Source organism: Atractosteus spatula, unplaced genomic scaffold (assembly GCF_055471065.1).
Source record: "Atractosteus spatula isolate fAtrSpa1 unplaced genomic scaffold, fAtrSpa1.hap1 Scaffold_85, whole genome shotgun sequence".
Classification (NCBI taxonomy): Eukaryota; Metazoa; Chordata; class Actinopteri; order Semionotiformes; family Lepisosteidae; genus Atractosteus; species Atractosteus spatula.
The window spans coordinates 65,634-89,145 of NW_028296918.1; the positions used below are offsets into that span (position 1 = coordinate 65,634).

A 23,512-nucleotide genomic window follows, 5' to 3' on the forward strand; every position below is an offset into this window, starting at 1 on the left:
TTATGCTAGGAACTGGCTCATCTCCACCACTTTTATTGGACTCAGGCTGTAGAGAAGTGGGTGAAAGTTACAACCATTTTGTTCATGCACAGCACTAGTCCCCAAGTTAAATCATGGTTTAATTTTTGCTTTGACAGGTAGCTGAAGGAAAAACTAATTGTAATCAAACTAGAAATGTTTGGCTGGCTGGGTCCTGGTGTGTTGTTCTAAAGAAGTAGAACAGGAGGGCGTGGGCTGAACTCACTCAGAAGGGAATGGGAGCGGGAGCTAGTTTGTCAACTTGCGCACGGGGCTGAGAATGAAAGAGGAATTGTTTATGAGCCCTATAGCCCTGATGAGCCCCCCCCCCACTTTGGTCTTCCAAAGTGCAGTCAATTAGAACCCAGGCCCGTTGAAGGAATATCATTAAGACCACAGCCTCCAAGAAAAAGCATTGGCCAAGAACTAGTGCAAGTACTTGTCTATGAAAGATGGAAAAACACTGCCATTGAAGAGGCTTACAGGGACATCTTCACATAGACACTGAACTACAGCACTTCATGCTGACGGAAGAGGGAAGCATCCAAAACAGTACACAAGGGAGTTCAGAACAAGGCCTTTATTCATACTCCAGATTCAGCTTGGTATTCTGGATGCGAGGTCTAGATCTCCACACAGCCACCAACACCAGAGAAGAGACCACAAGCACAGTGGAGGCAGCTACTACCGGCAGCCCATAGCTCAGGAACCGGGGTGCTGTGGAGAGAAGAGCTTTAGTGAGGGGTCAGACACAGGGAACAGGATCAGACACTCAGCCTCCATCCCCCTCCCTCACCTTCAGGATGGGAATCCAGCTGATCCAGAGCTGGAAGCTCAGATCCAACCAGGATCACTTCCCCACTGGACACCAGCACAGTTTCTCTGGAGGAGTCCTCTGCCACGCGAGCAACAGCTCTTCCTGCAAGAGGACAGGACAACAGCATCAGGAAAGGATACACACAGCTGACTGGCACACAACCGCCCCGTCCCGACAGAACTCACTCCTCCTGCCACAGGTGGGCACACAGCGCTCAGTAGCAGTCGGCTGGCACACTGCTGCACTACAGTGGATGAACACCTGGAGAGAGCAGAGCAAGGGTCACTGCACAGCCCAGGACCAGCCACCACCTCCTTCCCCACAAGCTGCTCCCTACCTTCTCCATCAGAGGCACCTGAGAGGCAGGATCCACAAAAGTGAACATCTGAATCATGAAGCGCTGGTAGTGCGTTGGGTACGGCAGCCCTGAGGAGCCACCCACAGGGATCAAGGTGGTCCGGTAGTTGTCACCTCTGTAGGGACACCTGCAAGGACAGCAACAGGGAGGGTGAGCTCTTCCACAAGGGGACACTACAGAGACAAGCCAGTCGGAGCCACAGGGGTCAGGTTACCCAGCAACCAGAAGGCTCCAGCTGGGCTGGCTGAGAGGACTGGGAGTGGAAGTGGCCCAGCAGTCCCCCAGGGTCAGGACAATGTTGGGGTCAGTCCTGTTCAAGATGTGGACCTCCACATACACAGGATCCCGCAGCACCTTGGTCACAGGGTAGTCCAGGTCACTGTAGTAGGAGTCATACAGCTCTCCTGAGGACGAGAGCAGCAGCGGGGTTCAGCAGGAGCCCCACACACTCGGCTCACACAGCCCAAGGCCTGACAGCTACCTCTTGCAATCCTGAGCTCCACACGGAGAGGTCCTGGAGACACTGCCGGAGGGGGCGGGGAGACCGTGTAGACCACAGCCTGCACTGGAACAAGGTCATCGTCTGCATACCTGCACTGGAAGAACAGCCTGGAGAGAGAGAAGCAGGCAGTCATGGGATCCAGCAAGACCAGAGCACTCTGGGAAGCAGCAGCCGCTCACTCACTTGTAGAAACTGTCCCTTGTGATGGAGCCAGCAGGTCCCCCAATCACAGCAAAGGTTGAGGACATCATGTTCTCATACACCACGGCACCACCTTCAATCTGGAGGAAGGACACATGAACAAGGTCAGGAATCCCCACAGGAACAACATCCTCAGCTGAAGGATCAAGCCCCTCACCTTCATGCTGGTGCCACAGGCACTGACTGGGAACTGGAACATGGCAAAGCCAGCAGTGGTGCCAACAGGGCCACAGGGGGCACTCCTGCCCCCCTGCAGGCTGACTGAATCCAGGCTCAGCTGAGGGCTGGTGGCATTCCTGGACACGACCACCACAAATTGGCCATCCCTGGTGCACTGGACAGTCACTGGAGGAAAGCAAGAGCTGGTAAACCAAGCCCGTTAAGCTCATCATAGAAGACGCTCAAGATCCAAAAACCCACCTTCATTCCCATAGTAACAGCGATTTTGGCTGGACGGATCAAAGCAGCAATTTTTAGCTTCACAGTCACTTTTACCGATAGTCAAGTCACCACATGCTATCTTGTCACTGTCATTAACCAGGCACTTCTGAACCTGAGCTAAAGAACAATCCAACGATAGCAAAAACAACACAATGTACAACCCCATCCTCCCTCTGCTCATTGACTTCTCCATCGTGAAACTCGCCGAGGAACTGCAGACAAGCGGCGCTCAGCTCCTGAAATACTCGCTGCGCCCTGATTGGCTGAGGGCGGCGATTGGAGGGCTGTAGCGCGCGCACGAGGACTTCGGACACTCAGAGCGACACCCGAGTCAGCTGATTCATCACGGAGCGTCCTGTTCGACTGGAACGAGCTATCGCGAGGCTTAGACTAATATCTCAACACGATGTGTTTGACCTCTTATCGAGTAAAGAGCTGCATCCGTCTCTAAGCGCTCTGTGCCATCAGCCGATTCAGAGAAGAACTGACGGTACAGAGGAGCGGTATAAACAGAGACGTGCAGTTTGGGATATTTTCGGTTGGTTCACTTTCTGGTTATATGCCAAAAAAAATCCGGTTTTCAGTTTTTAACTGATAGAAATACCAATGCACACTAGCTTCATCGTTGGCAGTGATATTCATGTACAGATGTAAATAATAAAAGGGGCATACAGCTGCTCTTACAGTCATCCAAACGAGGAGTCTCTTGCATTGTCTTGGAAAAACAAGCACGCAGAGGCAGAAGCATTACACTCCAAAGACGTTTTGCTGGCACGTTCAAATTAGTGAGTTACGGAGATTGTGACCGAGACAGACGAGCTGTTCGGTACAGTTGAGTTTTTCTGCCTTGTGTCATTCGTATTCTACAGTTTTTCCCTAAACACTGAAACCAGCGAAGTTTTGCAATTTCCCCCTGAAAGAGCAGAAGTCTAGCTTACAAATATGTGCTGTTAATACACTACGTTAGCGTTCACGTTTGATCAATTACAATATTTTAGCTAACAAAAATATAAACGAATGTTCTACTCAAAAACTACTGTGGTGGACAGCAGCTTCAAATGATCAATTTCAAATGAACGGAGCACATTTTGGTTTTAGGGATGTAAAGGGCTTTATCGTTTTAGCGATTCCGTCCACATGGAGCATCACATGTCTAGTTCGCGATTAATGTCTGTATTCACTTATGAGGCGCTTTAGAATAGCGGTACTTTCAGATTGTTTTAAACACAGTATTGCTCATCGGCCACTGGAAATTGGCCTTTGCCGTTAAGCCGGCGATACGGCCCCTTTTGGACCGTTATGTTGAGCAAGAAAAACCCAGACATTTTGCGCTTTAAACAAACACGTCGAGGAAAAGACCAAACTTCATTAAAGGGCACCGTTAATTACGGCAATAGGGAAAAGGCCATGGTGTGGTGGACTAATAATGCACGTGTTTAGATCCTGTAATCTTTTCCTTGGCCGTTTTAAAAGCCTATAAACCTGTTCATCTTTAAAATAGGATTTATGTCCAACTAACGTACAGCGCAAGTACAACACGCTTGATTTAGGATGCTGGGTACATATGCTGAAGCCTTTTACGTTGAGTTCACATACTGCTTTCCCAACGAAGTATTGGCGGTGCCCGTTTCTCCTCTTCGCGGAATAGGGGACCTTCGGAGATGCGAGAGTTGATAAATTCATCCATTGCCTTAAAGGCATGGAGGGGCTCTCGTTCTGGCAGCCGACATCAAAGAACTCCTGCCTGTGGCGCCGTTTTAAAACCTGTACGATCCGATACGTCACGGCTCAGGCTGCTCCCGTTTCCTGAAGAGAGCCCTGCTTTTCCCGGGAAGAACGCAGACACTGGACTCGGTCACTCCCAGGGTATTTTTACTAGTGATTTCAGTTGCTATGCTACAGTCTGGGAGAAGCAATACCGAACTGACACTTTCTACCCAACTGCTTGCTTGAGCAGCTGACCACCCTCAGTGTGCAGAAGCAGGAATCCTAGACAGTACTGCATTCCCACCCAACTTCACCAGTCCCCAAAACTCCCCTTAGGAAAGAAGCAGCTCCGTACAAGAGACACTTTGCAAACCAGTTTATTCCTCATTCACATCAAGTCAGTTCATGGGTTTGTGTTGCTTCCTCCTGTGCAGGACTGTCCCCAGCAGAGCAGCACAGACCAGCCCCACAGCAGTCACCACACCAGCCAGGATCACAGCCTCCACAGGCAGGCCTGGAAAGAAAGCACAGAGGAGCCTCAGCAAGTGGGCACTGCCACAGAGAGGGGCCAGCTGACATGACAGCACCTCCTGCCAGTACCTGCGGCTTTGTCCTCCTCTGCTCTTAGCTGGGAGCTCTGGCCTTCTGCCTCCACTGGCCTCTCAGCAACCTGCTCTTGCAGCACAAGCACGGGACCAACAGTGGCATCAGCTCCCCACTCAGGAGCTGCAACAAGAGCAGGACAAGCCTGGCTGTAGACCACTTCTTGACCCCCACTACCCTGAGGAGATCCATGCCATGAGTGGCAGAGGAAGGGTGCCTTACCCCCTGTAGAAGCCAGGTCCCTCCTGCTCCTGCCACCCCAATACCTGGATCGTACAGTAGGCACACAGCTGGAGTCACAGCAGCTGCAGACCTGGTCACTCCCATCCACTGATCTCCACCTACAGCAGGGACACAGGGTCAGAGCAGCTCCCTCAACTGAGCACCAGCTGGACACAGCAGCTCCCTGCCTCCTCACTGACCTGCTGCCCTCAGTGTAGCAGTCCTTGTTCAGGGGGTCCACACTCTGGGAAGCAGGAGTCACCTTCAGGTGGCAGGTGATGTAGATCTGCCAAGAGCACGAGTGGATCAAGCTACACCCAGGCCTCCATCTTGGGCTTGTAATGGACATGCTGTTCTCACAACCGGCACAAACCCATGAAAGCAGAAGGGATCAGGATCAAGTACTCACTGAGCTCCTGGCATCCTGATAGAACCTGAAGGCATCCAGCTTCATCTGCAGCTTGGTGTCCTGGGTTCTTGGCATGAACCGCGAGCTGGAGCCTGTGGATTTGGCATCAGTCAGGCACCTGAAAGGAGAGAAGGCAGTGTAGAACTGGAGAGACGGCAGGCAGTGTTCACTAGCTCAAGCCACCCGAGGTCACACCCACCCATAGTTCGCAATGAAGGAGTAGCTGGGAGTGGAGGTCTGGTCAGGGACCAAGGTGGCCACACAGCTGTCCACAAAGAGCCGCAGGGGTTGGTGGTTGGCCTGGGTGACGGAGGCTTCGATGTTCAGGACGTCCCCCAGGTAGAACACATTGGAGGACCTCCGGGAGCTCCAGTCATCTGGATGAGAAGGGAACCCCAATCTCAAGCACACATCCCATTGACCCAACTACACCGTGACTCGTCTCAGGGGGAGACCTACCACTCATGAGGCTCAGGGAGAAGTCCAGCAGATCCTCAGCAGACTTGGTGGAGGTGTAGGGGACCCAGGTGGGCTTCAGGGCATTGCTGCTCACATTGTAGAGCCTAGCAGACAGGAGGCAGGTGTCAGCAGGGAGTCAAGCTCCAGGCAGTCAGCCCTGCTGCTCCTCCAGGACTCACCTCATGTAGTGACACTCGATACCCACAACAGCGCCATTCGTTCTCACTATGGGGGTGTTGGCCACCGGCTTCGGGGTGTAGTGGAGAGAGAAGCCGTACACCAGTTGCTCATCCACGGTCTAGACAGATCACAGATCCAGTCACCCAACAGCCGAGAACCAAAAGCAGCCCAACCGCAGAACCACTTACCGTCAGCACACTGCGACACGCCTGCAGCTCAGCCTCGAAGATCAGGAGCTGCGCCGCGGTGTCCTGCCGGGTGACCGCACAGTCTCCCAGGCTGAGATCCGAGGCGTTGATCAGCTGCCCCGTGCCGAACAGGTCCGTCTTGACCTGCACCACGATCGTACTCTCCCCGCACTGCGCCGACACAGCCCGGATAACCTGCTGCTTCTGCTGCCGCGGCAGCAGAGGCGAGTCCAGAAAGGCGACCCCCTTGCGCCTGATGCCGGATTGGACGTTAGCGCGGGCGCGCCATTGCGCAGCGTCACACAGAACTGCGAGGAACAGCAAGGTCAACAGCCGAAAGGAAAGACCACTAGAAAACCCCATCTCGAAATGAAAACACCTCGCAAAACCACGATACCTGCTGTTTGCGAGCTCCTTCCTTTTAAAGCCACCGAGACTTTCGCACGTGATGACGTTCAGGTTCGCAGAGTGAAGATTTTCACGAGGACCCGAACTCTGTCCGCTCACACGCAGGAGGACAGGATATTGAATCAACCCCGTGGAAAAGCCGTTATAGTTCAAGTGAAGGAGGATCATGGAGACTAATTTCTCCTGAAAAGACGGGTCATTGTTTACAGTGAATACTTACGGTTAAACACCGGGGTAAAGTTAGCTTGAAGTTCGAAGACGATTTTGGCACGCCTGTAGCGTTTTCACGACACCTCTTAGGTCACCGAGCTATTGGCTTGTGAACAGCACTCCCCTATCCCAGTGCATAGTGCCACATTAAATAGAAGCACGAGAAAAAGAGAGTCAGAACGCAAAGCTGTGTCGGTCTTCTGTGTCAAAAATCGGTTTGAAAATCATGGGAGCTGTTTTTAATAAGCTGCTGAGTAAAGAATATTGGAATCTTTCTGCTGTCGGTATTGTGAATATAGTTGACCCTTACCTGAGTGAAAACAGGACATAAAGAAAGGGTTTCAGAAATCAAACCAAACTTTATTCCCGTGCTTACAGTCTGGGTAATTGGAGACTGCGCTGCTCTGCTTCCTATGGTGATATACGGGTTTTTCGCACGAAGCCGTATTGAGCAGTTTCAAAAAACTTTTTTATCAAAAAAGATCATTAGCTCACTGATAGTTTGATGTAGAGGCTGTGGAAATTTCCACAAGTCGTGCTCTTTAAAATGCATTTGGTTTGAAGGCGTTCTGTGCTTCCATTGCGAAGATATGGACAAAAGAATATTCGTGCGTGGTCAGAAAAAGTGATAAAAACGACAATATGAAGGCTGTTAAAACAGTCACAATGTACTTTATACACAAAGCAAGTGTTTTCGTAACCCTAGGAGGTTTCGTGAAAGCGATACAGGCGTGCCAAAACCGTTTTCGAACTTCAAGCTAACTTTACCCCGGTCAGTTACCCTAGGACGCTGGCTGTATTTTGTGGTACGTACATCTAATATTTCCTGTTAGAGCTTTTGCCTGCTGACCACCAGATGTTGAGAATGATCTGATCAGAGGTGAACTAGTGAGAAAAGATAAGACCTGGTCCGAAAACGTCTCACTTTACATACAGTACATCATAAGATCTCATTATTGACTTCTTACTTAAATGTCTTATTAGGATATGCCTGCTGTTATTCCTTACAAATTGTATTTCTAAAACCTTCTAAATCAGCGAACTCTACTTCCTCGTTTATTTTCGTCGAAGTGTTTCTCCTTTGTGGCGGTTGATATGTAGGAAAGGTTTGCACAAATGATTTCAATGAATTTGCCGAAAATGAGATATTTCGTGGATTGAATGTGTCGCTCTAGTGAAAAGACAAACTCGTAGTGATACAGTATTTCCTTCTCCAGATCTGTGTGCAGTGACGACACGTGTTTTGTCCCCCAGCTGTGTCCCAGTGGAAATGTTGGTTGTGGGGACTACTGGAGTAAATGGCTTTACTTTAAGTCTTGACGATAGCACACACACATTGTCATTTGAAGTCGATTTAGAGAGCTGGACTGATCTGAAGAGTGTCTATTGGGTTGGACTCCTGACTAGTGTACATTCCGGGGGAGTTTGCATGTTCAGTTATGCTAGGAACTGGCTCATCTCCACCACTTTTATTGGACTCAGGCTGTAGAGAAGTGGGTGAAAGTTACAACCATTTTGTTCATGCACAGCACTAGTCCCCAAGTTAAATCATGGTTTAATTTTTGCTTTGACAGGTAGCTGAAGGAAAAACTAATTGTAATCAAACTAGAAATGTTTGGCTGGCTGGGTCCTGGTGTGTTGTTCTAAAGAAGTAGAACAGGAGGGCGTGGGCTGAACTCACTCAGAAGGGAATGGGAGCGGGAGCTAGTTTGTCAACTTGCGCACGGGGCTGAGAATGAAAGAGGAATTGTTTATGAGCCCTATAGCCCTGATGAGCCCCCCCCCCACTTTGGTCTTCCAAAGTGCAGTCAATTAGAACCCAGGCCCGTTGAAGGAATATCATTAAGACCACAGCCTCCAAGAAAAAGCATTGGCCAAGAACTAGTGCAAGTACTTGTCTATGAAAGATGGAAAAACACTGCCATTGAAGAGGCTTACAGGGACATCTTCACATAGACACTGAACTACAGCACTTCATGCTGACGGAAGAGGGAAGCATCCAAAACAGTACACAAGGGAGTTCAGAACAAGGCCTTTATTCATACTCCAGATTCAGCTTGGTATTCTGGATGCGAGGTCTAGATCTCCACACAGCCACCAACACCAGAGAAGAGACCACAAGCACAGTGGAGGCAGCTACTACCGGCAGCCCATAGCTCAGGAACCGGGGTGCTGTGGAGAGAAGAGCTTTAGTGAGGGGTCAGACACAGGGAACAGGATCAGACACTCAGCCTCCATCCCCCTCCCTCACCTTCAGGATGGGAATCCAGCTGATCCAGAGCTGGAAGCTCAGATCCAACCAGGATCACTTCCCCACTGGACACCAGCACAGTTTCTCTGGAGGAGTCCTCTGCCACACGAGCAACAGCTCTTCCTGCAAGAGGACAGGACAACAGCATCAGGAAAGGATACACACAGCTGACTGGCACACAACCGCCCCGTCCCGACAGAACTCACTCCTCCTGCCACAGGTGGGCACACAGCGCTCAGTAGCAGTCGGCTGGCACACTGCTGCACTACAGTGGATGAACACCTGGAGAGAGCAGAGCAAGGGTCACTGCACAGCCCAGGACCAGCCACCACCTCCTTCCCCACAAGCTGCTCCCTACCTTCTCCATCAGAGGCACCTGAGAGGCAGGATCCACAAAAGTGAACATCTGAATCATGAAGCGCTGGTAGTGCGTTGGGTACGGCAGCCCTGAGGAGCCACCCACAGGGATCAAGGTGGTCCGGTAGTTGTCACCTCTGTAGGGACACCTGCAAGGACAGCAACAGGGAGGGTGAGCTCTTCCACAAGGGGACACTACAGAGACAAGCCAGTCGGAGCCACAGGGGTCAGGTTACCCAGCAACCAGAAGGCTCCAGCTGGGCTGGCTGAGAGGACTGGGAGTGGAAGTGGCCCAGCAGTCCCCCAGGGTCAGGACAATGTTGGGGTCAGTCCTGTTCAAGATGTGGACCTCCACATACACAGGATCCCGCAGCACCTTGGTCACAGGGTAGTCCAGGTCACTGTAGTAGGAGTCATACAGCTCTCCTGAGGACGAGAGCAGCAGCGGGGTTCAGCAGGAGCCCCACACACTCGGCTCACACAGCCCAAGGCCTGACAGCTACCTCTTGCAATCCTGAGCTCCACACGGAGAGGTCCTGGAGACACTGCCGGAGGGGGCGGGGAGACCGTGTAGACCACAGCCTGCACTGGAACAAGGTCATCGTCTGCATACCTGCACTGGAAGAACAGCCTGGAGAGAGAGAAGCAGGCAGTCATGGGATCCAGCAAGACCAGAGCACTCTGGGAAGCAGCAGCCGCTCACTCACTTGTAGAAACTGTCCCTTGTGATGGAGCCAGCAGGTCCCCCAATCACAGCAAAGGTTGAGGACATCATGTTCTCATACACCACGGCACCACCTTCAATCTGGAGGAAGGACACATGAACAAGGTCAGGAATCCCCACAGGAACAACATCCTCAGCTGAAGGATCAAGCCCCTCACCTTCATGCTGGTGCCACAGGCACTGACTGGGAACTGGAACATGGCAAAGCCAGCAGTGGTGCCAACAGGGCCACAGGGGGCACTCCTGCCCCCCTGCAGGCTGACTGAATCCAGGCTCAGCTGAGGGCTGGTGGCATTCCTGGACACGACCACCACAAACTGGCCATCCCTGGTGCACTGGACAGTCACTGGAGGAAAGCAAGAGCTGGTAAACCAAGCCCGTTAAGCTCATCATAGAAGACGCTCAAGATCCAAAAACCCACCTTCATTCCCATAGTAACAGCGATTTTGGCTGGACGGATCAAAGCAGCAATTTTTAGCTTCACAGTCACTTTTACCGATAGTCAAGTCACCACATGCTATCTTGTCACTGTCATTAACCAGGCACTTCTGAACCTGAGCTAAAGAACAATCCAACGATAGCAAAAACAACACAATGTACAACCCCATCCTCCCTCTGCTCATTGACTTCTCCATCGTGAAACTCGCCGAGGAACTGCAGACAAGCGGCGCTCAGCTCCTGAAATACTCGCTGCGCCCTGATTGGCTGAGGGCGGCGATTGGAGGGCTGTAGCGCGCGCACGAGGACTTCGGACACTCAGAGCGACACCCGAGTCAGCTGATTCATCACGGAGCGTCCTGTTCGACTGGAACGAGCTATCGCGAGGCTTAGACTAATATCTCAACACGATGTGTTTGACCTCTTATCGAGTAAAGAGCTGCATCCGTCTCTAAGCGCTCTGTGCCATCAGCCGATTCAGAGAAGAACTGACGGTACAGAGGAGCGGTATAAACAGAGATGTGCAGTTTGGGATATTTTCGGTTGGTTCACTTTCTGGTTATATGCCAAAAAAAATCCGGTTTTCAGTTTTTAACTGATAGAAATACCAATGCACACTAGCTTCATCGTTGGCAGTGATATTCATGTACAGATGTAAATAATAAAAGGGGCATACAGCTGCTCTTACAGTCATCCAAACGAGGAGTCTCTTGCATTGTCTTGGAAAAACAAGCACGCAGAGGCAGAAGCATTACACTCCAAAGACGTTTTGCTGGCACGTTCAAATTAGTGAGTTACGGAGATTGTGACCGAGACAGACGAGCTGTTCGGTACAGTTGAGTTTTTCTGCCTTGTGTCATTCGTATTCTACAGTTTTTCCCTAAACACTGAAACCAGCGAAGTTTTGCAATTTCCCCCTGAAAGAGCAGAAGTCTAGCTTACAAATATGTGCTGTTAATACACTACGTTAGCGTTCACGTTTGATCAATTACAATATTTTAGCTAACAAAAATATAAACGAATGTTCTACTCAAAAACTACTGTGGTGGACAGCAGCTTCAAATGATCAATTTCAAATGAACGGAGCACATTTTGGTTTTAGGGATGTAAAGGGCTTTATCGTTTTAGCGATTCCGTCCACATGGAGCATCACATGTCTAGTTCGCGATTAATGTCTGTATTCACTTTTATGAGGCGCTTTAGAATAGCGGTACTTTCAGATTGTTTTAAACACAGTATTGCTCATCGGCCACTGGAAATTGGCCTTTGCCGTTAAGCCGGCGATACGGCCCCTTTTGGACCGTTATGTTGAGCAAGAAAAACCCAGACATTTTGCGCTTTAAACAAACACGTCGAGGAAAAGACCAAACTTCATTAAAGGGCACCGTTAATTACGGCAATAGGGAAAAGGCCATGGTGTGGTGGACTAATAATGCACGTGTTTAGATCCTGTAATCTTTTCCTTGGCCGTTTTAAAAGCCTATAAACCTGTTCATCTTTAAAATAGGATTTATGTCCAACTAACGTACAGCGCAAGTACAACACGCTTGATTTAGGATGCTGGGTACATATGCTGAAGCCTTTTACGTTGAGTTCACATACTGCTTTCCCAACGAAGTATTGGCGGTGCCCGTTTCTCCTCTTCGCGGAATAGGGGACCTTCGGAGATGCGAGAGTTGATAAATTCATCCATTGCCTTAAAGGCATGGAGGGGCTCTCGTTCTGGCAGCCGACATCAAAGAACTCCTGCCTGTGGCGCCGTTTTAAAACCTGTACGATCCGATACGTCACGGCTCAGGCTGCTCCCGTTTCCTGAAGAGAGCCCTGCTTTTCCCGGGAAGAACGCAGACACTGGACTCGGTCACTCCCAGGGTATTTTTACTAGTGATTTCAGTTGCTATGCTACAGTCTGGGAGAAGCAATACCGAACTGACACTTTCTACCCAACTGCTTGCTTGAGCAGCTGACCACCCTCAGTGTGCAGAAGCAGGAATCCTAGACAGTACTGCATTCCCACCCAACTTCACCAGTCCCCAAAACTCCCCTTAGGAAAGAAGCAGCTCCGTACAAGAGACACTTTGCAAACCAGTTTATTCCTCATTCACATCAAGTCAGTTCATGGGTTTGTGTTGCTTCCTCCTGTGCAGGACTGTCCCCAGCAGAGCAGCACAGACCAGCCCCACAGCAGTCACCACACCAGCCAGGATCACAGCCTCCACAGGCAGGCCTGGAAAGAAAGCACAGAGGAGCCTCAGCAAGTGGGCACTGCCACAGAGAGGGGCCAGCTGACATGACAGCACCTCCTGCCAGTACCTGCGGCTTTGTCCTCCTCTGCTCTTAGCTGGGAGCTCTGGCCTTCTGCCTCCACTGGCCTCTCAGCAACCTGCTCTTGCAGCACAAGCACGGGACCAACAGTGGCATCAGCTCCCCACTCAGGAGCTGCAACAAGAGCAGGACAAGCCTGGCTGTAGACCACTTCTTGACCCCCACTACCCTGAGGAGATCCATGCCATGAGTGGCAGAGGAAGGGTGCCTTACCCCCTGTAGAAGCCAGGTCCCTCCTGCTCCTGCCACCCCAATACCTGGATCGTACAGTAGGCACACAGCTGGAGTCACAGCAGCTGCAGACCTGGTCACTCCCATCCACTGATCTCCACCTACAGCAGGGACACAGGGTCAGAGCAGCTCCCTCAACTGAGCACCAGCTGGACACAGCAGCTCCCTGCCTCCTCACTGACCTGCTGCCCTCAGTGTAGCAGTCCTTGTTCAGGGGGTCCACACTCTGGGAAGCAGGAGTCACCTTCAGGTGGCAGGTGATGTAGATCTGCCAAGAGCACGAGTGGATCAAGCTACACCCAGGCCTCCATCTTGGGCTTGTAATGGACATGCTGTTCTCACAACCGGCACAAACCCATGAAAGCAGAAGGGATCAGGATCAAGTACTCACTGAGCTCCTGGCATCCTGATAGAACCTGAAGGCATCCAGCTTCATCTGCAGCTTGGTGTCCTGGGTTCTTGGCATGAACCGCGAGCTGGAGCCTGTGGATTTGGCATCAGTCAGGCACCTGAAAGGAGAGAAGGCAGTGTAGAACTGGAGAGACGGCAGGCAGTGTTCACTAGCTCAAGCCACCCGAGGTCACACCCACCCATAGTTCGCAATGAAGGAGTAGCTGGGAGTGGAGGTCTGGTCAGGGACCAAGGTGGCCACACAGCTGTCCACAAAGAGCCGCAGGGGTTGGTGGTTGGCCTGGGTGACGGAGGCTTCGATGTTCAGGACGTCCCCCAGGTAGAACACATTGGAGGACCTCCGGGAGCTCCAGTCATCTGGATGAGAAGGGAACCCCAATCTCAAGCACACATCCCATTGACCCAACTACACCGTGACTCGTCTCAGGGGGAGACCTACCACTCATGAGGCTCAGGGAGAAGTCCAGCAGATCCTCAGCAGACTTGGTGGAGGTGTAGGGGACCCAGGTGGGCTTCAGGGCATTGCTGCTCACATTGTAGAGCCTAGCAGACAGGAGGCAGGTGTCAGCAGGGAGTCAAGCTCCAGGCAGTCAGCCCTGCTGCTCCTCCAGGACTCACCTCATGTAGTGACACTCGATACCCACAACAGCGCCATTCGTTCTCACTATGGGGGTGTTGGCCACCGGCTTCGGGGTGTAGTGGAGAGAGAAGCCGTACACCAGTTGCTCATCCACGGTCTAGACAGATCACAGATCCAGTCACCCAACAGCCGAGAACCCGAAGCTGCCCAACCGCAGAACCACTTACCTTCAGCACACTGCGACACGCCTGCAGCTCAGCCTCGAAGATCAGGAGCTGCGCCGCGGTGTCCTGCCGGGTGACCGCACAGTCTCCCAGGCTGAGATCCGAGGCGTTGATCAGCTGCCCGGTGCCGAACAGGTCCGTCTTGACCTGCACCACGATCGTACTCTCCCCGCACTGCGCCGACACAGCCCGGATAACCTGCTGCTTCTGCTGCCGCGGCAGCAGAGGCGAGTCCAGAAAGGCGACCCCCTTGCGCCTGATGCCGGATTGGACGTTAGCGCGGGCGCGCCATTGCGCAGCGTCACACAGAACTGCGAGGAACAGCAAGGTCAACAGCCGAAAGGAAAGACCACTAGAAAACCCCATCTCGAAATGAAAACACCTCGCAAAACCACGATACCTGCTGTTTGCGAGCTCCTTCCTTTTAAAGCCACCGAGACTTTCGCACGTGATGACGTTCAGGTTCGCAGAGTGAAGATTTTCACGAGGACCCGAACTCTGTCCGCTCACACGCAGGAGGACAGGATATTGAATCAACCCCGTGGAAAAGCCGTTATAGTTCAAGTGAAGGAGGATCATGGAGACTAATTTCTCCTGAAAAGACGGGTCATTGTTTACAGTGAATACTTACGGTTAAACACCGGGGTAAAGTTAGCTTGAAGTTCGAAGACGATTTTGGCACGCCTGTAGCGTTTTCACGACACCTCTTAGGTCACCGAGCTATTGGCTTGTGAACAGCACTCCCCTATCCCAGTGCATAGTGCCACATTAAATAGAAGCACGAGAAAAAGAGAGTCAGAACGCAAAGCTGTGTCGGTCTTCTGTGTCAAAAATCGGTTTGAAAATCATGGGAGCTGTTTTTAATAAGCTGCTGAGTAAAGAATATTGGAATCTTTCTGCTGTCGGTATTGTGAATATAGTTGACCCTTACCTGAGTGAAAACAGGACATAAAGAAAGGGTTTCAGAAATCAAACCAAACTTTATTCCCGTGCTTACAGTCTGGGTAATTGGAGACTGCGCTGCTCTGCTTCCTATGGTGATATACGGGTTTTTCGCACGAAGCCGTATTGAGCAGTTTCAAAAAACTTTTTTATCAAAAAAGATCATTAGCTCACTGATAGTTTGATGTAGAGGCTGTGGAAATTTCCACAAGTCGTGCTCTTTAAAATGCATTTGGTTTGAAGGCGTTCTGTGCTTCCATTGCGAAGATATGGACAAAAGAATATTCGTGCGTGGTCAGAAAAAGTGATAAAAACGACAATATGAAGGCTGTTAAAACAGTCACAATGTACTTTATACACAAAGCAAGTGTTTTCGTAACCCTAGGAGGTTTCGTGAAAGCGATACAGGCGTGCCAAAACCGTTTTCGAACTTCAAGCTAACTTTACCCCGGTCAGTTACCCTAGGACGCTGGCTGTATTTTGTGGTACGTACATCTAATATTTCCTGTTAGAGCTTTTGCCTGCTGACCACCAGATGTTGAGAATGATCTGATCAGAGGTGAACTAGTGAGAAAAGATAAGACCTGGTCCGAAAACGTCTCACTTTACATACAGTACATCATAAGATCTCATTATTGACTTCTTACTTAAATGTCTTATTAGGATATGCCTGCTGTTATTCCTTACAAATTGTATTTCTAAAACCTTCTAAATCAGCGAACTCTACTTCCTCGTTTATTTTCGTCGAAGTGTTTCTCCTTTGTGGCGGTTGATATGTAGGAAAGGTTTGCACAAATGATTTCAATGAATTTGCCGAAAATGAGATATTTCGTGGATTGAATGTGTCGCTCTAGTGAAAAGACAAACTCGTAGTGATACAGTATTTCCTTCTCCAGATCTGTGTGCAGTGACGACACGTGTTTTGTCCCCCAGCTGTGTCCCAGTGGAAATGTTGGTTGTGGGGACTACTGGAGTAAATGGCTTTACTTTAAGTCTTGACGATAGCACACACACATTGTCATTTGAAGTCGATTTAGAGAGCTGGACTGATCTGAAGAGTGTCTATTGGGTTGGACTCCTGACTAGTGTACATTCCGGGGGAGTTTGCATGTTCAGTTATGCTAGGAACTGGCTCATCTCCACCACTTTTATTGGACTCAGGCTGTAGAGAAGTGGGTGAAAGTTACAACCATTTTGTTCATGCACAGCACTAGTCCCCAAGTTAAATCATGGTTTAATTTTTGCTTTGACAGGTAGCTGAAGGAAAAACTAATTGTAATCAAACTAGAAATGTTTGGCTGGCTGGGTCCTGGTGTGTTGTTCTAAAGAAGTAGAACAGGAGGGCGTGGGCTGAACTCACTCAGAAGGGAATGGGAGCGGGAGCTAGTTTGTCAACTTGCGCACGGGGCTGAGAATGAAAGAGGAATTGTTTATGAGCCCTATAGCCCTGATGAGCCCCCCCCCCCACTTTGGTCTTCCAAAGTGCAGTCAATTAGAACCCAGGCCCGTTGAAGGAATATCATTAAGACCACAGCCTCCAAGAAAAAGCATTGGCCAAGAACTAGTGCAAGTACTTGTCTATGAAAGATGGAAAAACACTGCCATTGAAGAGGCTTACAGGGACATCTTCACATAGACACTGAACTACAGCACTTCATGCTGACGGAAGAGGGAAGCATCCAAAACAGTACACAAGGGAGTTCAGAACAAGGCCTTTATTCATACTCCAGATTCAGCTTGGTATTCTGGATGCGAGGTCTAGATCTCCACACAGCCACCAACACCAGAGAAGAGACCACAAGCACAGTGGAGGCAGCTACTACCGGCAGCCCATAGCTCAGGAACCGGGGTGCTGTGGAGAGAAGAGCTTTAGTGAGGGGTCAGACACAGGGAACAGGATCAGACACTCAGCCTCCATCCCCCTCCCTCACCTTCAGGATGGGAATCCAGCTGATCCAGAGCTGGAAGCTCAGATCCAACCAGGATCACTTCCCCACTGGACACCAGCACAGTTTCTCTGGAGGAGTCCTCTGCCACGCGAGCAACAGCTCTTCCTGCAAGAGGACAGGACAACAGCATCAGGAAAGGATACACACAGCTGACTGGCACACAACCGCCCCGTCCCGACAGAACTCACTCCTCCTGCCACAGGTGGGCACACAGCGCTCAGTAGCAGTCGGCTGGCACACTGCTGCACTACAGTGGATGAACACCTGGAGAGAGCAGAGCAAGGGTCACTGCACAGCCCAGGACCAGCCACCACCTCCTTCCCCACAAGCTGCTCCCTACCTTCTCCATCAGAGGCACCTGAGAGGCAGGATCCACAAAAGTGAACATCTGAATCATGAAGCGCTGGTAGTGCGTTGGGTACGGCAGCCCTGAGGAGCCACCCACAGGGATCAAGGTGGTCCGGTAGTTGTCACCTCTGTAGGGACACCTGCAAGGACAGCAACAGGGAGGGTGAGCTCTTCCACAAGGGGACACTACAGAGACAAGCCAGTCGGAGCCACAGGGGTCAGGTTACCCAGCAACCAGAAGGCTCCAGCTGGGCTGGCTGAGAGGACTGGGAGTGGAAGTGGCCCAGCAGTCCCCCAGGGTCAGGACAATGTTGGGGTCAGTCCTGTTCAAGATGTGGACCTCCACATACACAGGATCCCGCAGCACCTTGGTCACAGGGTAGTCCAGGTCACTGTAGTAGGAGTCATACAGCTCTCCTGAGGACGAGAGCAGCAGCGGGGTTCAGCAGGAGCCCCACACACTCGGCTCACACAGCCCAAGGCCTGACAGCTACCTCTTGCAATCCTGAGCTCCACACGGAGAGGTCCTGGAGACACTGCCGGAGGGGGCGGGGAGACCGTGTAGACCACAGCCTGCACTGGAACAAGGTCATCGTCTGCATACCTGCACTGGAAGAACAGCCTGGAGAGAGAGAAGCAGGCAGTCATGGGATCCAGCAAGACCAGAGCACTCTGGGAAGCAGCAGCCGCTCACTCACTTGTAGAAACTGTCCCTTGTGATGGAGCCAGCAGGTCCCCCAATCACAGCAAAGGTTGAGGACATCATGTTCTCATACACCACGGCACCACCTTCAATCTGGAGGAAGGACACATGAACAAGGTCAGGAATCCCCACAGGAACAACATCCTCAGCTGAAGGATCAAGCCCCTCACCTTCATGCTGGTGCCACAGGCACTGACTGGGAACTGGAACATGGCAAAGCCAGCAGTGGTGCCAACAGGGCCACAGGGGGCACTCCTGCCCCCCTGCAGGCTGACTGAATCCAGGCTCAGCTGAGGGCTGGTGGCATTCCTGGACACGACCACCACAAACTGGCCATCCCTGGTGCACTGGACAGTCACTGGAGGAAAGCAAGAGCTGGTAAACCAAGCCCGTTAAGCTCATCATAGAAGACGCTCAAGATCCAAAAACCCACCTTCATTCCCATAGTAACAGCGATTTTGGCTGGACGGATCAAAGCAGCAATTTTTAGCTTCACAGTCACTTTTACCGATAGTCAAGTCACCACATGCTATCTTGTCACTGTCATTAACCAGGCACTTCTGAACCTGAGCTAAAGAACAATCCAACGATAGCAAAAACAACACAATGTACAACCCCATCCTCCCTCTGCTCATTGACTTCTCCATCGTGAAACTCGCCGAGGAACTGCAGACAAGCGGCGCTCAGCTCCTGAAATACTCGCTGCGCCCTGATTGGCTGAGGGCGGCGATTGGAGGGCTGTAGCGCGCGCACGAGGACTTCGGACACTCAGAGCGACACCCGAGTCAGCTGATTCATCACGGAGCGTCCTGTTCGACTGGAACGAGCTATCGCGAGGCTTAGACTAATATCTCAACACGATGTGTTTGACCTCTTATCGAGTAAAGAGCTGCATCCGTCTCTAAGCGCTCTGTGCCATCAGCCGATTCAGAGAAGAACTGACGGTACAGAGGAGCGGTATAAACAGAGACGTGCAGTTTGGGATATTTTCGGTTGGTTCACTTTCTGGTTATATGCCAAAAAAAATCCGGTTTTCAGTTTTTAACTGATAGAAATACCAATGCACACTAGCTTCATCGTTGGCAGTGATATTCATGTACAGATGTAAATAATAAAAGGGGCATACAGCTGCTCTTACAGTCATCCAAACGAGGAGTCTCTTGCATTGTCTTGGAAAAACAAGCACGCAGAGGCAGAAGCATTACACTCCAAAGACGTTTTGCTGGCACGTTCAAATTAGTGAGTTACGGAGATTGTGACCGAGACAGACGAGCTGTTCGGTACAGTTGAGTTTTTCTGCCTTGTGTCATTCGTATTCTACAGTTTTTCCCTAAACACTGAAACCAGCGAAGTTTTGCAATTTCCCCCTGAAAGAGCAGAAGTCTAGCTTACAAATATGTGCTGTTAATACACTACGTTAGCGTTCACGTTTGATCAATTACAATATTTTAGCTAACAAAAATATAAACGAATGTTCTACTCAAAAACTACTGTGGTGGACAGCAGCTTCAAATGATCAATTTCAAATGAACGGAGCACATTTTGGTTTTAGGGATGTAAAGGGCTTTATCGTTTTAGCGATTCCGTCCACATGGAGCATCACATGTCTAGTTCGCGATTAATGTCTGTATTCACTTTTATGAGGCGCTTTAGAATAGCGGTACTTTCAGATTGTTTTAAACACAGTATTGCTCATCGGCCACTGGAAATTGGCCTTTGCCGTTAAGCCGGCGATACGGCCCCTTTTGGACCGTTATGTTGAGCAAGAAAAACCCAGACATTTTGCGCTTTAAACAAACACGTCGAGGAAAAGACCAAACTTCATTAAAGGGCACCGTTAATTACGGCAATAGGGAAAAGGCCATGGTGTGGTGGACTAATAATGCACGTGTTTAGATCCTGTAATCTTTTCCTTGGCCGTTTTAAAAGCCTATAAACCTGTTCATCTTTAAAATAGGATTTATGTCCAACTAACGTACAGCGCAAGTACAACACGCTTGATTTAGGATGCTGGGTACATATGCTGAAGCCTTTTACGTTGAGTTCACATACTGCTTTCCCAACGAAGTATTGGCGGTGCCCGTTTCTCCTCTTCGCGGAATAGGGGACCTTCGGAGATGCGAGAGTTGATAAATTCATCCATTGCCTTAAAGGCATGGAGGGGCTCTCGTTCTGGCAGCCGACATCAAAGAACTCCTGCCTGTGGCGCCGTTTTAAAACCTGTACGATCCGATACGTCACGGCTCAGGCTGCTCCCGTTTCCTGAAGAGAGCCCTGCTTTTCCCGGGAAGAACGCAGACACTGGACTCGGTCACTCCCAGGGTATTTTTACTAGTGATTTCAGTTGCTATGCTACAGTCTGGGAGAAGCAATACCGAACTGACACTTTCTACCCAACTGCTTGCTTGAGCAGCTGACCACCCTCAGTGTGCAGAAGCAGGAATCCTAGACAGTACTGCATTCCCACCCAACTTCACCAGTCCCCAAAACTCCCCTTAGGAAAGAAGCAGCTCCGTACAAGAGACACTTTGCAAACCAGTTTATTCCTCATTCACATCAAGTCAGTTCATGGGTTTGTGTTGCTTCCTCCTGTGCAGGACTGTCCCCAGCAGAGCAGCACAGACCAGCCCCACAGCAGTCACCACACCAGCCAGGATCACAGCCTCCACAGGCAGGCCTGGAAAGAAAGCACAGAGGAGCCTCAGCAAGTGGGCACTGCCACAGAGAGGGGCCAGCTGACATGACAGCACCTCCTGCCAGTACCTGCGGCTTTGTCCTCCTCTGCTCTTAGCTGGGAGCTCTGGCCTTCTGCCTCCACTGGCCTCTCAGCAACCTGCTCTTGCAGCACAAGCACGGGACCAACAGTGGCATCAGCTCCCCACTCAGGAGCTGCAACAAGAGCAGGACAAGCCTGGCTGTAGACCACTTCTTGACCCCCACTACCCTGAGGAGATCCATGCCATGAGTGGCAGAGGAAGGGTGCCTTACCCCCTGTAGAAGCCAGGTCCCTCCTGCTCCTGCCACCCCAATACCTGGATCGTACAGTAGGCACACAGCTGGAGTCACAGCAGCTGCAGACCTGGTCACTCCCATCCACTGATCTCCACCTACAGCAGGGACACAGGGTCAGAGCAGCTCCCTCAACTGAGCACCAGCTGGACACAGCAGCTCCCTGCCTCCTCACTGACCTGCTGCCCTCAGTGTAGCAGTCCTTGTTCAGGGGGTCCACACTCTGGGAAGCAGGAGTCACCTTCAGGTGGCAGGTGATGTAGATCTGCCAAGAGCACGAGTGGATCAAGCTACACCCAGGCCTCCATCTTGGGCTTGTAATGGACATGCTGTTCTCACAACCGGCACAAACCCATGAAAGCAGAAGGGATCAGGATCAAGTACTCACTGAGCTCCTGGCATCCTGATAGAACCTGAAGGCATCCAGCTTCATCTGCAGCTTGGTGTCCTGGGTTCTTGGCATGAACCGCGAGCTGGAGCCTGTGGATTTGGCATCAGTCAGGCACCTGAAAGGAGAGAAGGCAGTGTAGAACTGGAGAGACGGCAGGCAGTGTTCACTAGCTCAAGCCACCCGAGGTCACACCCACCCATAGTTCGCAATGAAGGAGTAGCTGGGAGTGGAGGTCTGGTCAGGGACCAAGGTGGCCACACAGCTGTCCACAAAGAGCCGCAGGGGTTGGTGGTTGGCCTGGGTGACGGAGGCTTCGATGTTCAGGACGTCCCCCAGGTAGAACACATTGGAGGACCTCCGGGAGCTCCAGTCATCTGGATGAGAAGGGAACCCCAATCTCAAGCACACATCCCATTGACCCAACTACACCGTGACTCGTCTCAGGGGGAGACCTACCACTCATGAGGCTCAGGGAGAAGTCCAGCAGATCCTCAGCAGACTTGGTGGAGGTGTAGGGGACCCAGGTGGGCTTCAGGGCATTGCTGCTCACATTGTAGAGCCTAGCAGACAGGAGGCAGGTGTCAGCAGGGAGTCAAGCTCCAGGCAGTCAGCCCTGCTGCTCCTCCAGGACTCACCTCATGTAGTGACACTCGATACCCACAACAGCGCCATTCGTTCTCACTATGGGGGTGTTGGCCACCGGCTTCGGGGTGTAGTGGAGAGAGAAGCCGTACACCAGTTGCTCATCCACGGTCTAGACAGATCACAGATCCAGTCACCCAACAGCCGAGAACCAAAAGCAGCCCAACCGCAGAACCACTTACCGTCAGCACACTGCGACACGCCTGCAGCTCAGCCTCGAAGATCAGGAGCTGCGCCGCGGTGTCCTGCCGGGTGACCGCACAGTCTCCCAGGCTGAGATCCGAGGCGTCGATCAGCTGCCCCGTGCCGAACAGGTCCGTCTTGACCTGCACCACGATCGTACTCTCCCCGCACTGCGCCGACACAGCCCGGATAACCTGCTGCTTCTGCTGCCGCGGCAGCAGAGGCGAGTCCAGAAAGGCGACCCCCTTGCGCCTGATGCCGGATTGGACGTTAGCGCGGGCGCGCCATTGCGCAGCGTCACACAGAACTGCGAGGAACAGCAAGGTCAACAGCCGAAAGGAAAGACCACTAGAAAACCCCATCTCGAAATGAAAACACCTCGCAAAACCACGATACCTGCTGTTTGCGAGCTCCTTCCTTTTAAAGCCACCGAGACTTTCGCACGTGATGACGTTCAGGTTCGCAGAGTGAAGATTTTCACGAGGACCCGAACTCTGTCCGCTCACACGCAGGAGGACAGGATATTGAATCAACCCCGTGGAAAAGCCGTTATAGTTCAAGTGAAGGAGGATCATGGAGACTAATTTCTCCTGAAAAGACGGGTCATTGTTTACAGTGAATACTTACGGTTAAACACCGGGGTAAAGTTAGCTTGAAGTTCGAAGACGATTTTGGCACGCCTGTAGCGTTTTCACGACACCTCTTAGGTCACCGAGCTATTGGCTTGTGAACAGCACTCCCCTATCCCAGTGCATAGTGCCACATTAAATAGAAGCACGAGAAAAAGAGAGTCAGAACGCAAAGCTGTGTCGGTCTTCTGTGTCAAAAATCGGTTTGAAAATCATGGGAGCTGTTTTTAATAAGCTGCTGAGTAAAGAATATTGGAATCTTTCTGCTGTCGGTATTGTGAATATAGTTGACCCTTACCTGAGTGAAAACAGGACATAAAGAAAGGGTTTCAGAAATCAAACCAAACTTTATTCCCGTGCTTACAGTCTGGGTAATTGGAGACTGCGCTGCTCTGCTTCCTATGGTGATATACGGGTTTTTCGCACGAAGCCGTATTGAGCAGTTTCAAAAA

The 23,512-nt window shown here is 51.1% G+C and overlaps 6 protein-coding genes across 9 annotated transcripts; all 6 read right to left on the minus strand.

Moving 5' to 3' along the window:
* Window positions 1–598: 598 nt before the first annotated feature.
* LOC148805131 (zona pellucida sperm-binding protein 4-like) lies at window positions 599–2,530 on the minus strand. Of its 2 annotated transcripts, none has more exons than XM_088909771.1 (9): window positions 2,317–2,530; window positions 2,054–2,241; window positions 1,879–1,976; window positions 1,675–1,802; window positions 1,408–1,597; window positions 1,173–1,320; window positions 1,021–1,096; window positions 815–937; window positions 599–735 (listed from the first exon to the last, which is right to left on the minus strand). In XM_088909771.1, the coding sequence occupies exons 1-9, from the start codon at window positions 2,528–2,530 to the stop codon at window positions 599–601; spliced, it is 1,302 nt and encodes a 433-aa protein (XP_088765897.1). The 2 variants fall into 2 exon arrangements, with proteins under 2 accessions (XP_088765897.1, XP_088765896.1); XM_088909770.1 differs by having other exon boundaries at window positions 599–750.
* Window positions 2,531–4,442: 1,912 nt separating this feature from the next.
* On the minus strand, window positions 4,443–6,468 carry LOC148805132 (zona pellucida sperm-binding protein 3-like). Its single transcript, XM_088909783.1, has 9 exons — window positions 6,106–6,468; window positions 5,917–6,035; window positions 5,738–5,841; window positions 5,478–5,655; window positions 5,279–5,396; window positions 5,070–5,155; window positions 4,870–4,988; window positions 4,645–4,770; window positions 4,443–4,558 (listed from the first exon to the last, which is right to left on the minus strand). Exons 1-9 carry the CDS (start codon window positions 6,466–6,468, stop codon window positions 4,443–4,445), a joined length of 1,329 nt encoding a protein of 442 aa, XP_088765909.1.
* A 2,290-nt stretch (window positions 6,469–8,758) lies between these two features.
* Window positions 8,759–10,690, minus strand: LOC148805133 (zona pellucida sperm-binding protein 4-like). Of its 2 annotated transcripts, none has more exons than XM_088909773.1 (9): window positions 10,477–10,690; window positions 10,214–10,401; window positions 10,039–10,136; window positions 9,835–9,962; window positions 9,568–9,757; window positions 9,333–9,480; window positions 9,181–9,256; window positions 8,975–9,097; window positions 8,759–8,895 (listed from the first exon to the last, which is right to left on the minus strand). In XM_088909773.1, the coding sequence occupies exons 1-9, from the start codon at window positions 10,688–10,690 to the stop codon at window positions 8,759–8,761; spliced, it is 1,302 nt and encodes a 433-aa protein (XP_088765899.1). The 2 variants fall into 2 exon arrangements, with proteins under 2 accessions (XP_088765899.1, XP_088765898.1); XM_088909772.1 differs by having other exon boundaries at window positions 8,759–8,910.
* Window positions 10,691–10,726: 36 nt separating this feature from the next.
* Window positions 10,727–14,630, minus strand: LOC148805134 (zona pellucida sperm-binding protein 3-like). Its single transcript, XM_088909759.1, has 11 exons — window positions 14,268–14,630; window positions 14,079–14,197; window positions 13,900–14,003; window positions 13,640–13,817; window positions 13,441–13,558; window positions 13,232–13,317; window positions 13,032–13,150; window positions 12,807–12,932; window positions 12,668–12,720; window positions 12,096–12,263; window positions 10,727–10,810 (listed from the first exon to the last, which is right to left on the minus strand). Exons 1-11 carry the CDS (start codon window positions 14,628–14,630, stop codon window positions 10,727–10,729), a joined length of 1,518 nt encoding a protein of 505 aa, XP_088765885.1.
* A 2,291-nt stretch (window positions 14,631–16,921) lies between these two features.
* LOC148805135 (zona pellucida sperm-binding protein 4-like) lies at window positions 16,922–18,853 on the minus strand. Of its 2 annotated transcripts, none has more exons than XM_088909776.1 (9): window positions 18,640–18,853; window positions 18,377–18,564; window positions 18,202–18,299; window positions 17,998–18,125; window positions 17,731–17,920; window positions 17,496–17,643; window positions 17,344–17,419; window positions 17,138–17,260; window positions 16,922–17,058 (listed from the first exon to the last, which is right to left on the minus strand). In XM_088909776.1, exons 1-9 carry the CDS (start codon window positions 18,851–18,853, stop codon window positions 16,922–16,924), a joined length of 1,302 nt encoding a protein of 433 aa, XP_088765902.1. The 2 variants fall into 2 exon arrangements, with proteins under 2 accessions (XP_088765902.1, XP_088765901.1); XM_088909775.1 differs by having other exon boundaries at window positions 16,922–17,073.
* Window positions 18,854–20,767: 1,914 nt separating this feature from the next.
* LOC148805136 (zona pellucida sperm-binding protein 3-like) lies at window positions 20,768–22,793 on the minus strand. The gene is made up of 9 exons (XM_088909803.1): window positions 22,431–22,793; window positions 22,242–22,360; window positions 22,063–22,166; window positions 21,803–21,980; window positions 21,604–21,721; window positions 21,395–21,480; window positions 21,195–21,313; window positions 20,970–21,095; window positions 20,768–20,883 (listed from the first exon to the last, which is right to left on the minus strand). Exons 1-9 carry the CDS (start codon window positions 22,791–22,793, stop codon window positions 20,768–20,770), a joined length of 1,329 nt encoding a protein of 442 aa, XP_088765929.1.
* Between the last annotated feature and the right edge of the window lie 719 nt (window positions 22,794–23,512).

Coding starts and splice junctions, on each gene's coding strand:
- LOC148805133 (XM_088909772.1), bottom strand. CDS start 10,690: ATGGAGAAGTCAATGAGCAGAGGGAGGATGGGGTTGTACATTGTGTTG. Junction 9,098..9,180: donor GCCCACCTGTGGCAGGAGGA/GTGAGTTCTGTC, acceptor GTCCTCTTGCAG/GAAGAGCTGTTGCTCGTGTG. Junction 8,911..8,974: donor GCTGGATTCCCATCCTGAAG/GTGAGGGAGGGG, acceptor CCCTCACTAAAG/CTCTTCTCTCCACAGCACCC.
- LOC148805134 (XM_088909759.1), bottom strand. CDS start 14,630: ATGGGGTTTTCTAGTGGTCTTTCCTTTCGGCTGTTGACCTTGCTGTTC. Junction 13,559..13,639: donor TCCTTCATTGCGAACTATGG/GTGGGTGTGACC, acceptor CTCTCCTTTCAG/GTGCCTGACTGATGCCAAAT. Junction 12,264..12,667: donor TGGTGACTGCTGTGGGGCTG/GTCTGTGCTGCT, acceptor CGGATCGTACAG/GTTTTAAAACGGCGCCACAG.
- LOC148805136 (XM_088909803.1), bottom strand. CDS start 22,793: ATGGGGTTTTCTAGTGGTCTTTCCTTTCGGCTGTTGACCTTGCTGTTC. Junction 21,314..21,394: donor TGCTACACTGAGGGCAGCAG/GTCAGTGAGGAG, acceptor TCCCTGCTGTAG/GTGGAGATCAGTGGATGGGA. Junction 20,884..20,969: donor AGAGGAGGACAAAGCCGCAG/GTACTGGCAGGA, acceptor CTTTCTTTCCAG/GCCTGCCTGTGGAGGCTGTG.
- LOC148805135 (XM_088909775.1), bottom strand. CDS start 18,853: ATGGAGAAGTCAATGAGCAGAGGGAGGATGGGGTTGTACATTGTGTTG. Junction 18,300..18,376: donor CCTGTGGCACCAGCATGAAG/GTGAGGGGCTTG, acceptor TCCTTCCTCCAG/ATTGAAGGTGGTGCCGTGGT. Junction 17,261..17,343: donor GCCCACCTGTGGCAGGAGGA/GTGAGTTCTGTC, acceptor GTCCTCTTGCAG/GAAGAGCTGTTGCTCGCGTG.
- LOC148805131 (XM_088909770.1), bottom strand. CDS start 2,530: ATGGAGAAGTCAATGAGCAGAGGGAGGATGGGGTTGTACATTGTGTTG. Junction 1,977..2,053: donor CCTGTGGCACCAGCATGAAG/GTGAGGGGCTTG, acceptor TCCTTCCTCCAG/ATTGAAGGTGGTGCCGTGGT. Junction 751..814: donor GCTGGATTCCCATCCTGAAG/GTGAGGGAGGGG, acceptor CCCTCACTAAAG/CTCTTCTCTCCACAGCACCC.
- LOC148805132 (XM_088909783.1), bottom strand. CDS start 6,468: ATGGGGTTTTCTAGTGGTCTTTCCTTTCGGCTGTTGACCTTGCTGTTC. Junction 5,656..5,737: donor CTCCCTGAGCCTCATGAGTG/GTAGGTCTCCCC, acceptor CTTCTCATCCAG/ATGACTGGAGCTCCCGGAGG. Junction 4,559..4,644: donor AGAGGAGGACAAAGCCGCAG/GTACTGGCAGGA, acceptor CTTTCTTTCCAG/GCCTGCCTGTGGAGGCTGTG.